The sequence below is a fragment of the Haliotis asinina genome, chromosome 2, assembly GCF_037392515.1.
Source record: "Haliotis asinina isolate JCU_RB_2024 chromosome 2, JCU_Hal_asi_v2, whole genome shotgun sequence".
Lineage (NCBI taxonomy): Eukaryota > Metazoa > Mollusca > Gastropoda > Lepetellida > Haliotidae > Haliotis > Haliotis asinina.
In genome coordinates this window covers 7420999-7433823 of record NC_090281.1, presented here as the reverse complement: position 1 = coordinate 7433823, position 12825 = coordinate 7420999, and the positions used below count along the sequence as shown (strand labels likewise).

General features: G+C 38.9%; 2 protein-coding genes across 2 annotated transcripts in view; one reads left to right on the top strand and one right to left on the bottom strand.

Moving 5' to 3' along the window:
• The window catches only part of LOC137272231 (contactin-5-like), a 54769-nt gene extending 51571 nt beyond the window's left edge, over positions 1 to 3198 (bottom strand). The window contains exons 1-3 of the mRNA XM_067804591.1: positions 3014 to 3198; positions 1050 to 1132; positions 146 to 412 (exon numbers count right to left, since the gene is read on the bottom strand). Coding sequence (XP_067660692.1) covers positions 146 to 412; positions 1050 to 1110 — 328 coding nt within the window. The 5' untranslated portion in view covers positions 1111 to 1132; positions 3014 to 3198. The remainder of the gene's footprint in view (positions 1 to 145; positions 413 to 1049; positions 1133 to 3013) is intronic.
• Positions 3199 to 4464: 1266 nt separating this feature from the next.
• On the top strand, positions 4465 to 11574 carry LOC137272230 (surfeit locus protein 6 homolog). The gene is made up of 5 exons (XM_067804590.1): positions 4465 to 4599; positions 6809 to 6993; positions 7539 to 7652; positions 8063 to 8188; positions 10885 to 11574. Exons 2-5 carry the CDS (start codon positions 6837 to 6839, stop codon positions 11526 to 11528), a joined length of 1041 nt encoding a protein of 346 aa, XP_067660691.1. The 5' UTR covers positions 4465 to 4599; positions 6809 to 6836; the 3' UTR covers positions 11529 to 11574.
• The last annotated feature ends 1251 nt before the right edge of the window (positions 11575 to 12825 follow it).

The window sequence follows — 12825 nt, the reverse complement described above, 5'->3', positions numbered from 1 at the left end:
GCCGATTAACTGGTAGACCTGTTCCAGATTTCTGTGGAATTGTTCTTAGACCTTTTGGAGTCACATAAAGGGGTGAGATCTGATTCTTATGACATTGGTGCTGTGAAAGCATGGTCATTTCAGTATCAACAAACATAATACTTACAAGCTAGAATGACTGTTGCGGTTTGTGAGACAGGTGAAACATTTCTTGAGCTTGAGATGACACAATCATAAAGGCCAACATCAGATGATGAAAACTGGGGAATCAGCAGTGAATTGTTCCCAAATATTTCAGCTTTTGTCTGTATCTGGCTTCCATTGAACCTCCACTCATAGACCAGAATCCTTCCCTGTAGGTCCTTGACCTGACAGTCCAGGAGGACATTATGGCCCTCTATCACAGCCTGGCTCTGTGGACGGTGCTGCCATTCTTCACAAACAGGAAAATAACCATCAGAAAAACACATTCAAGAGATGTCAACCCTTATCAATGAGAACTACAAGTAATCAGTTTAATTTCTACTTAAGTTATAGAAGAAAAAAATCTGTGAACCAGAAAATATTGCACATGCATCTCTCATTGGTCTTCTTTGCTGTCTTTTTACTGTTCAGCAAAGGTGCATTCTGAAATATAAAGGCCATACGACAGCAGTATACACACAAGTCTGGACCAGACAATACAGTGACTCAGATATTCTAACATCATTGTCCATCACCAAATAAACCAAGCTATTTTGTTTATATGTTCTTTTACAACAAACTCAGCAATATTACAGCTATGTGTCAGCAGTCAGTAAAAAATCAAGAGTGGACCTGATAATCGAGTGATCGACAGCATGACCACTGATCTATGCCTATCCAATCCCATTAGTTATCTCTCATGACAAGCATGAGGTGCTTAAGTCCAAGTCTAACCTGGATCCTTGTGTGTACAACCGAGGCACTGAGCCTGACCACCCGATCCATTTGGTTGCCCGTGGGACCTTGCCCCTGGCACCAGCATAGCAAGTGAGGATCTATTCTGACTGGAATCTTCACGGGGACTCTTAATGTTATTGTTAACTCACCTATTTGAGAGGAAACGACTGGCAGCAGGAGAAGATGGAGTAATGCTGACTGAAGATTCATCCTCGCTTTACTACCTGGCAATCTGTAAAGGCAAAGACAATAAACAAAACACATTGAGCTAACTATTTTGCATTCAAAAAAGCCCTCACACAGTCACAGCAGACAAATTCGGAGAAACTGGGTATTTTGTTCAAAACATTCTTGCTTAAGGTTTTCATTTGCTGTAAAACATCTACAATATTTTCATAGTTTTACCAGTACAATAAAATACAAACAAAATGAAGAAATAATCCTATTCATTCATATGCTAAATATATCCCACCTTGGTCCTTTCCTGTATGAGGTAATTAAAGAAGCCTTGATGACCATGCAGTCAGATGAAGGATATTTACTTACAGCCATTTGAAAATGTCTTCAAGATGAATGCTAATGAAGCAGAAGACCACCCCACCAAATGTTGATCAAAACTTTGAAATTATTTTGCACTTATTGTGCCAAACAAAATCACTGGATGATGACAGAATGTTAGTCTGAGAACAATCTGTGCCGGTGTTACAAGCTAAAAGTCAATCAATAAACTGTGGAACTTTCTACAGAGTATTAATCAGGGTCCATCTGGCCATCTGCCATCAAGCCAATACTTCTCCTCTCCTTAATGATTCATAAGTACATCTGCCCAGGAAATTAATTACACAAGTCTGAGCTCCATCATCCATTAATTATTCAGCATCACTAGGTGTGCTATGCCTACGAGAGTTGAGTGAACAATCAAAGCATGCATAGATCTTCACAAATCAAATATAATATGCATAGTTTTAATACTATTTGCCTGAAATTCACATATTTCCAATGTAATCATGGTAACAGGAAATACCCACTTGTGAATTACAAGAAAATCATAACCATTGAAAAAGTGGTTCACAAATGGAAAAAGTTGAGTGTATCCATAAAGCAAACATTCCTATCCTTCAAACATGTCTGTGGCACCAAAAGAGGGCAACTGTTAAGCAAATAAATGCTTCTTCTACAAATTAATAGTTTTCAGTCTTCAAAAATATTTGGAAATGTCATCATCACATTCATATTTCTTATTTACTTAAAGGGACATAATAAGTATAATTATTATGGAAGGTACTGCAGAGTAATATTTTCATGGCAATATTACAGTAGTGACATACTGCTTGACGTGTGACGTCAAAATGGTTCAAAGTTGTGACATCACAATGCTAATGTCGCTGTCGCAAATTTACTAGACCTTGCTTGACTCTCGGAAAGCTGAGAGTCCTCACACTGTAGGCAATTTCGATTAGTGTATGTTGGCAAGCAAAAAACAGAATACTAAACTCACTTCCATGAAATACCATTTTTATTAAACTTGTTAATGATGTAGCATCAAACTCATTAACTTGTTTAATAAAAATGGCATCACACAGAAGGATGTTTATTATCTTCTATTATGAGAACATAAAACACAGCAAAATATTTTTTCTACATGAAATTAATTAATAATTTAAACTTAATGAGACATTTGATTTGGCTGAAACAAATATATACTTTATGGAAAATGTGGAATTAGAGCATAAAAGTAAAATCTCACTTTAATATATTTCCTGTAAGATACATATGTATTATCCTAACCTTACACAGTGAAAAATGAAATGACAGTTATGAACCTTACGTCATTCTCCTTTTATGTCATGCAAGCTTCTATCATAATTAGTCGTCTAATATTGGCATGCATGTCTATAAACTCAAATTACATAAACAATTGATCAAATATTAGGTTTTGTCCAATCTAAAGATGCCCGTTGAATCAATTTGCTTATTCCCTGATGCAAATTGAAATAATTTACACATGGTTGAAACATCTGAGTGTTTGGAGAGACCCTCCCCCTAAATCAACCAATCCAATCAATAAGAAGGAAGGCAGGCACAGGTAGATCTACAAATGACAGATACTTACCAGTTTGTATATGCATGGTAGTCATATCAAACTGTCGTTCAAACTGACGTTTTGCTTACAATGTCCATCTACCAGAAAATGTCGTTTCCTAGGCAACAGTTACACTGAAGGCATGATCTACAACCTGGTTTCAGTACCATGTGTGATGTATTTTGGTACCGCCTTCCGTGTGTATCACGTGATATGTTCATAATACGCTCAATTTGTGACGTTTAGTGTTGGATTCCGGTCAAAGCTATTTTCCTGAGAAATTATTTCAAAGGATTATTAGGATTATTATTAGGAAAATTTTAAGCAGACGTTTGTAAATATTATTCAATGGCAAGTCGAAAACGACGGTACAACTCGGGTGCATTTCATCATCTGTATATTTGTTTAACCAGAATTAAAGGCCTCGTGGCCCAGAGTACAACAAATTTTACAAAAATAGCAATGTGTGGAGAACACAAAGCTATCAAAGCTACATTAGCTGATAATCTCTTGAAGGTCGATAGTGACATTAACGAAGGCATCTGTTTAAAATTATACATAATACTTTTATGACAGTAAAACTTGTTTCATTTAGAAGAGCGTGGAATTTTTCTTTTGATGGGAAAATGTGATATTTATTTGGTATCAATTCTTGTCTAAACGAAATATAAAATGGACACCCTTAAAAAGGTTACATCATATATGATATTCATCTACTGTGAGATTCAAGTTACATTTCTGGCATACAAGCTGGTTAAATGGTTTAACTGATGATGAGTGTCATTGGCGAAATTTCTAAACAAGTACATAAACTTGCACGGTGTGCAGACAAAACTCCCTGTAGGTAAGAGACCCCATGACAAAAAAGAGAATAACCCGAACAATTCAGGACAAAAAAATGACCACTAACCTAAAGTGGGCAGATAACAATTTGAGCACTAATTTGCGCTGTAATGCATGACTTTCCAGTGCTCTTCTGTGCATACATAAACAATACTCGTAGCTTAACCTGACATCATCTTTGTTATTCTTTAGTACCACCATGGTGGGCTGCTACTGCCTACTTAGTTTATGAAGCGTATTGTTTTGTGACAGTGAGTTGAAGTGGTTAATAATGTGTACATATCTAAATACTAAATGTGTTAATTATAACTGAGGTCAGTTAATCATCATCGTCATCAACAATAAGGCTTCACCCATACTAATGTCTACAAGCGAAATTTTAAGTTGATTAATGAAGTCTCTTAATCCCTGTCACTGATAATCTCTATTAGTGATTCGGTCAAAACAGTCACTCAGTAGTTAAAACGTGCTTGGGATTATCTGAATGGTCAATCTGAATGCACGATAGGAAATAGGCATTAGATCCCGAATAGTAAAGGCACACAGACATGCAATAAAAACCCACAACACCATTGAATGAGACGATAGCAACTTTGTACCATGTCTGTATGATAGGAAATAGTTCTGACGAATATATTCTTGGAAACCGGAACTGGAAATAGCCGAGTTAACATGGCAGCATTCCCCACGTGCGATTTCTTCAGATGTTGACATTTTCTCGCAATGTGTTTCAGAATATAGAAACTGCCGCATTAGCGGCCTCTAATACGCAGGTGAGGGCATGAGGACAAAAAGGGCGGTACCAGTTTGTGTTTATGATCTTGGAATGTTGAATGTAAATGTTTCTTTCACGGACTCATATGACCCATGCGTTCGGCTTGCCTTGTTCTCGTGCTTCTCGTACATTTCGCCATGATTTCCTTTTATCTTCCTAAATGTTTGAATACACTGTAGCGTTTCAGTGAATGAAATAGTATTCTGACTTGCACGTTGAGTAAGTTACGTATGCACCACATTTGTGTCGTTTAGAAAAATCATAGAACAGCGTGCGTTTGTAGGCTGCTCTCTAGACTTGAGCCCAACTGCCCCTGTTCGGGTTGTCTTGTCAGACGAGCGCCGCATTGTGGTGAAACTGATCATTACATGGTCACGTCAGGTCATATCTGAACTGCCGAGGGTAACAATTCCCCCCGTTCCTCCATCCTAAATATTTATTTTCTGATATATACTCGAATTATTATCAAAACTTAACATAACAATTATCAGATGACACATATAAATGACTAAAAGCCCCCCAAATTAAGCACAGTATACAGGTTGGGGAAACCTACCGATCGACTTATAGTAGTCCAAACAGGTTATTCTGTTACGGCTGTGCTGCCTATTTTTGCTAAAAAATGATCAAGTGATAATTATGAGATTTCTCAAATTTGAAGTGGTGCATTTCCGCTTGAGGACATTAATATGTTTCAGATTTTGATAGAGCTTTCATTCAAACTTTTTTTAGAATTTTCATCACATAATCATGATAATAATGGAGTTTGGATATTGCTAAATGAATGTAAGAAATACAATATTTCTGAGAAATTGCACTGAAACGTAATGACATCGATATTCAATTTGCTCCAAAACATTCCTTTTTTTTTCAAGCTGAGCAGGTCCATTAAGTTTTCTCATCTCTGTGATCAAATAGGGCCATATTGTGCGGAAATTGGTAGTTTGTGAAATAATTAGAAACAAGTCCAACTATAGTCCGATTGGCCTATAGCAAAATAGGCAGAACTGCCTATTATATCCCGTTTGGACTATCATAGGCAGATTGGTAGGTTTCCCCAACCTGGTATTTAGGGTTGAACTGCTTAGTTAACATAAAATGTGATAAGACATGAATAAGAACAGACTATTCAGAGTAACCAGTGTTCACCATTTCAACTTACATGATCAGAAGTTTTATTTATGCCTTTAGTAAATTTATGCTGCATCTTGTCAGTTATGTCAGTTGACAGTTCTTGTTCTGTTGTTACTTAGATTAACTAGAAAGTTTCTTCTGCTTTCTTCAGTGAAGTTACTCAAGTTTTAGTGCTATTTATGAAGTTTTTGAAAATTCTGTTCATTTCAACTTAAAAATAAAACATGTAATTTCTTAAAAATGGGTAAGGTTGTGTAGAATATGTCTGATAGTATTGAAATACAAATATCCACAGATGAAATGTGTGACGGCCACATATTTATTTGTTGCTTCTATGAGAGGCCCAACCAAGGTATGAGTATTGAGACCAATACACAGAAAAATCTGTTTCCTGGCTGGACAGCTTCTGTTTTTTTTCGGAAGTAGGTTTTTATATACCGAAGCAGACCAAACCAAAGGTATTGTACTGCAATACATACTGTACTGTGATAACAGCGCACCGTTTCACCCCTAATATAAATATCTGACAGCAGAATGATTTTTAGTCTTCTTCACCATCAATCTCTCATGGGTGGAGATTGCCCATTTGGATTTAGCTGTGATTGCACTATTTGAATTGCTGTCCAATTTGGTGGGAAAGGCACTATGCAATTTTAACAGACACTGATTTGATACTGTACAGCACACCAATAGGTTCTTCGTTACTAATTGTAATACTCATTTTACTGTATTCATTGATCTGTGAATACTTGGTTAGAAATGATCCTCAGAAACCTACGCTTGTAATAAGAGGAAACTAACAGGATCAGGTGGTCAGACTCACTCATTTGGTTGATGTCATATTCCTGTTTGTGCAGATTGATGCTCATGCTGTTGGATTGTTTGGCCTAGACTTGATTAGTTATAGACCGCCGACATATATAGCTGAAATACTGCTGAGTGTGGTGTAAAACTAAACTCACTCACTCACTCGCCAACCCAAACTGACTGACTGTTTCATTAGGTCTCTATTGTGTGAACATTTTGTTTCAATAGACTGTGAGTGTGAACACAACATGTTTGATTTGTTACAGAGTTCAGCAAATGTTCTAACTGTGCATCATGGCTGTGAGTTCCATGGGCAGTTTTGAGGAGGACAACAAGTTCTTCAAGGACTTGTTGGATATGGTACCAGCCAGGGTTCTTTTTGATGATGAAACAAAGAGGAAGATAAGGGGAGAGACGGAAGAGGATGAAGAGGAAAGTTCAAGTCAGCATGGTCAGTGTTGCTGTATAATTAAAAACTACAAACATGAAAAATGAAGCCTCAGGACTATCTTTAGCATTCAGTATCAATATAAGTACCCTGAGTGCATGTTTTTGTTTATGCTACACTCAGAAACATTCTAATTATGTGGTGGTGTGAACCAGGTAGTCAATGTTCATGTAGATCACTGGATGATCTGGTCCAAATTTAATTATTTGCAGACTGATTTCATATAGCAGGAGTGCTGCTAAGTGCAGTGTTAAACACCAAACAAAAGTTATTATTAATGCATTAGTGACACAAGGCCTCTCAGAGAAGTTAAGGCATTGTGCAGTGAGACTATCCTTACCAATGAGATGCATGCTTTCAATCCAAACGATGTCAAAGTTTCCATTAGTACATACATGGTCTTTCATATGCTGATACGTACTTCATTTAAAACCCACAAGTCCTTTTCCACAGCAGGCGTATCTGCAATATTCTTTTTCATAAATCTGAAACACTATTGAAGGAGAATGGATATGAGGAAGTTGAAGTTTCAATGTCTTTTTTTATAGGATCAAAAAAGAAAGGGAAACAGGAAAAAAGGAGGAAAAGTAAATGTGATCCTTTGCAGAGAAAAACTGTGACCCAGCTGCAGGAAGAACTGGAACAGAGAGAAGGACAGTCATGTAAGAGTTACTCCCCCTTATCCAGATTTGCTTTCATGTAGTCTTTGGAGTGTTGAGAAATAATTAATGAAGGAGTTTTAGAATGACAAAAGAACATAAAGACAAGAGGTCATGACAAGCATAAAAGGACCAAAATGAATTTTCCTTTCCTGGGCCAAATACCACTTGTTTGTAGTTATCCTATGTAAAATAGTTTCGGAAAACATGCCGCTTGAAAGTTACTTTATCTCAAAACATTGCTGCTTATGCGAAATGAGTATATTCCTAGAACGTACACTACACATGTATTTTGTTTTATTCTTCCAGAACTGTTTTGGATGAAGCTTTGTCATGTTCAGTATTTCTTTTGTAATTCACTTAGTGAATCTCTCATGGGTCAAAGGTTATATATTTTTGAATCTATTTTGCAGTCACTAAGCTGAAAAAGAGTAAACACAAGAAAAAGCAACCAGGCACTGACCCAAAGTTCCGGAGCATCACCCATGACCTTGAGGAGCTGAGATCACGACTGCAGGCTCGTATCTCTGAACTCTCAGGTACAGCATCCCTCTATTGCAGAGTGTGGGCAAAGTCGTCACCGGTGTGTCCTTGTCCACCATTCTGTTGGGTCATGGAATGTGTCCTTATCCACCATTCTTTAGGGTCAGGGAATACGCCCATGTCCACCATTCTGAAGGGCCAGGGAAGGTGTCCTTGTCCACCATTCTGTAGGGTAAGGGAAGGTGTCCTTGCCCACCATTCTATAGGGTCATGGAAGGTGTCCTTGTCCACCATTCTATAGGGTCATGGAAGGTGTCCTTGTCCACCGTTCTGTAGGGTAAGGGAAGGTGTCCTTGCCCACCATTCTATAGGGTCATGGAAGGTGTCCTTGCCCACCATTCTATAGGGTCATGGAAGGTGTCCTTGTCCACCGTTCTGTAGGGTAAGGGAAGGTGTCCTTGTCCACCATTCTGTAGGGTCATGGAAGGTGTCCTTGTCCACCATTCTGTAGGGTCATGGAAGGTGTCCTTGTCCACCATTTTGTAGGATGACGGAATGTGTCCTTGTCCACCATTCTATAGGGTCAGGGAATGTGCCCTTGCCCACCATTCTGTAGGGTAAGGGAAGGTGTCCTTGTCCACCATTCTGTAGGGTCATGGAAGGTGTCCTTGTCCACCATTTTGTAGGATGACGGAAGGTGTCCTTGCCCACCATTCTATAGGGTCAGGGAATGTGCCCTTGCCCACCATTCTGTAGGGTAAGGGAAGGTGTCCTTGTCCACCATTCTGTAGGGTCATGGAAGGTGTCCTTGTCCACCATTTTGTAGGGTAAGGGAAGGTGTCCTTGCCCACCATTCTATAGGGTCAGGGAATGTGCCCTTGCCCACCATTCTGTAGGGTAAGGGAAGGTGTCCTTGCCCACCATTCTATAGGGTCATGGAAGGTGTCCTTGTCCACCATTTTGTAGGATGACGGAATGTGTCCTTGTCCACCATTCTGTAGGGTAAGGGAAGGTGTCCTTGCCCACCATTCTATAGGGTCAGGGAATGTGCCCTTGCCCACCATTCTGTAGGGTAAGGGAAGGTGTCCTTGCCCACCATTCTATAGGGTCATGGAAGGTGTCCTTGTCCACCATTTTGTAGGATGACGGAATGTGTCCTTGTCCACCATTCTGTAGGGTAAGGAAAGGTGTCATTGTCCACCTTTCTGTAGGGTCAGGGAAGGTATTTTTGTCCACCATTCTGTAGGGTCATGAAATGTGTCCTTGTCCATCATTCTGTAGGGTAAGGGAAGGTGTCCTTGTGGACCATTCTGTAGGGTCATGGAAGGTGTCCTTGCCCACCATTTTATAGGGTCAGGGAAGGTGCCCTTGTCCACCATTCTGTAGGGTCATGGAAGGTGCCCTTGTCCACCATTCTGTAGGGTCAGGAAATGTCTTTGTCCACCATTCTGTAGGGTCAGGGAAGATGCCCTTGTCCACCTTTCTGTAGGGTCAGGGAATGTGCCCTTGCCCACCATTCTGTAGGGTCAGGGAAGGTGTCCTTGTCCACCATTCTGTAGGGTCAGGGAATGTATCCTTGTTCGGCATGGAATCTTTAGGATGTGTCTCGGTGGAACACTCATGCTTAACTGTGGCATGGTATCTGTGAGCGATCATTATAAAACCAGCTTAAATCTGGGCTTGTTCAAGCTGTGACACATACAAATGCATGCATATGGTCTTGTAAGCGAAATGTATAAGTGTGACATTAATCTCCTTTTCACTCAACTATGTGTTTCATAGTCACATTGTACCTGTCTCTTAAAACCCATGAAGGACCTGGGGTAGAATAGGCCTTCAGCAAACCATGCTTTCCATAAAAGGCGTCTATGCTTGTCATAAGAAGTGACTAACGGGACCGGGTGGTCAGGCTTGGTAACTTGGTTGACACATGTCATCGGTTCCCAGTTGCGCAGATCAATGCTCATGTTGTTGATCATGGGATTGTCTTGTCCAGACTTGATTGTTTACAGAACGCCGCCATATAGCTGGAATATTGCTGAGTGTGGCTTAAAACTAAGCTCACTCACTCACTGTCTCTAAAAAATACTGAATTGAAGATGCATATTTTTAAAGTGTTTACTTTGACAAGTATTGATTTTAAATGCGAACTGCAATACAAACTGCAAGTACATTTGTTCATTGTTGAGTATCCTATACCTAGTGTTTTGACCCCCTAGGCTGGCTGTGTATACTAGTATTGCTTTAAGTGTACATGGTTTCAAGTTTAATGATATAATTTGTGTCACCAAAGTCTAAATTAAGCACTATTTTGCCTCCAATAAAACCCAGTAGTGCTGCCATTGTCATACAACCTGGGATGTGATATCAGGATACTAAAATTTTAATCACTATGATATGTTGCCAAAGTATTGTGCATTTAAGCTGCAATACAATATGAATCTTGATGTAGGAACAGTGATATGATGTGTATCATAATACTTAAATCTTTAATCCTGGCACCAAATATCAAAACAAAACGAATTTTAAAGCATTTTGTCTAATTTCACCACTTTTACTCAATGTTAATTCAAAAACGAGACAAATAAGTTTATACACAGACTTTGTGAATGCTCATGACATGTGAACACTATGTCTGATACAGTTCATGACACATGAATTTCCAAGAAAACACCACTATATTCCTTCCCTTTCATGTATACAGTAACATATTTCCTACAGAAATACTGACTTTGTGTTCTTGTTTCCTTAGGGAAGAAGAGCAAGCTGACTGACAATGAGTCTAAGGAGAAGATAAGGCTCATGAAAAAGAATAAGAAGTTGAAACTCAAGTTAAGAAATGCACAGAAGCAGAATAAACACAAAGGTGAACAGAGACAGCAGACGAACTCTGATGACTCCCCATCCCTGTCGGCACCAGTGATGGTCTCTGAGAAACCTGTGTATAACAAGGAGGGGAAGCTTGTCTTCAGTAAGTTTGATTTCACTGATTCAGGGGAGGTTGAAAAACCAAAGACAGATTTACGTGGCAAAAATTATAAAAGACTTTTGGAAAAGTTAGAAAAGCGTAAAAAGAGTGCGGAGGAGGTGCGTGAGAAAAGTGTTGATGCTGCCCAAAAATTGGAGGACAAGACATTGTGGAAGACTGCTTTGTTGAAGGCAGAGGGGGAAAAAGTTAAGGACAGTGAGAAACTACTGAAGAAAGCAGTGAAACGGAAAGAAAAAGAAAAACAGAAACGTCAGAAATCCTGGGAGTCACGGACACAGCAGGTGGAACAGGACAAGAAGAAGAGGCAAGAGAAGAGGAAGTTCAATCTGGACGCAAGGAAGAAACAAAAGCTTGAAAAGAAAAAGAAAAAGTCTGTTAAGAAGGGCAGACTCATTCCAGGGTTTTGATATTGTATATTTGTACATGAAAATAAAAATAAGTTGTACATATTCACTTTCAGCTGTTTCTGGTTTGTTATTTTTGAAACTGTAAAATGTAACAGAAATGTCAGTCCCATTCTGTTAGGCTGTGAAGGAAATAATGGTGTTTTTACATTTTCTAGAAACAGTGGCACTTTTGTTTTAGTGAGCAGTGCAAGAAATGAGGAATGTCTTCATCTGTAAGTATGTTGAATACAATTTTCAATATGGCCGCCTTTCTTGCCATATTGGACAGCTGGCTATGACCATGCCACATTTCTCGTCAGTACTTGAAGACACACTGGCATTGTTGTATTTGTCTGTACATTCTGCAGACTGGATGAAGTGAATATCATGATATATTTTTGTGCGAAGATGTCATATTTTGCTCCATGCTTTGTATATTTTGGTTTTGGTCTTCACTAGTTTCGGACGTACTCGTGTAGGGAATCGAACCCTTAAACACTAGGCTGCCCCACCCTTCCTTTAGTTATGAGGGAAAATCTGGACCTTTTCACACTTGAACGAGTTTGTATGGTTCTTGGATAAATTACCATTGGCAAATAACTCTTCTGTCCTTGTCACTGCCTATCAGACAACAGCAACTATAATTTGAACCTTGACAGCTGTCAGCCAGATACTAGTTTGACTAATCACGATCCTCATGAAGGTCATACACAGAAACATTCTTCACCAACCACTTGGGGAATAAATTTAGCAAGAGATTGTGTAAAAGGCAAATATTATGGATGACAACATTTTTACAGTAAATCACAACGTTTCATTAGGGATTGTGGTTGCACTTGATTTAGTAATGGTCGTGATTTCACACAATCGAAAGTCTAGTCCAGATTGCATTATTATCCCCCTGGCATGTAATGCAGGGGGATATAGTCGACGCTTCGTCTGTCCGTCTGTCAGCCTGTCAGCCTGTCCATAATCATTTTGTTTCTGGCGTTTAACTCAGAAACCGTTCAATATTTTTAGACCAAACATGATAGACATAATAATCTCAGCCTTTAGTTGTGCCTTTTGCTATTTACAGAGTATTGTCATTTTTATTTATTTTTTTTTTCATGGAACATTTTGGTGTTAGTCTAATGGTGGGGTGGGTTTCGTTTCCGGAGCAGAACTCAAAAGCCATTCTATATTTTTCTGCAAAACTTTGTAGATATATCAATCAGAACCTGAAGTAGTGCCTTTTGCTATTTACAGTTTTTTGGGGGTATTTTTTGTGATTTATTATTTTCTCCGTTTCCATGGAAACGTTTCGGACATAGTATGA

Coding starts and splice junctions, on each gene's coding strand:
- LOC137272230 (XM_067804590.1), top strand. CDS start 6,837: ATGGCTGTGAGTTCCATGGGCAGTTTTGAGGAGGACAACAAGTTCTTC. Junction 6,994..7,538: donor GGAAAGTTCAAGTCAGCATG/GTCAGTGTTGCT, acceptor CTTTTTTTATAG/GATCAAAAAAGAAAGGGAAA. Junction 7,653..8,062: donor ACAGAGAGAAGGACAGTCAT/GTAAGAGTTACT, acceptor TCTATTTTGCAG/TCACTAAGCTGAAAAAGAGT.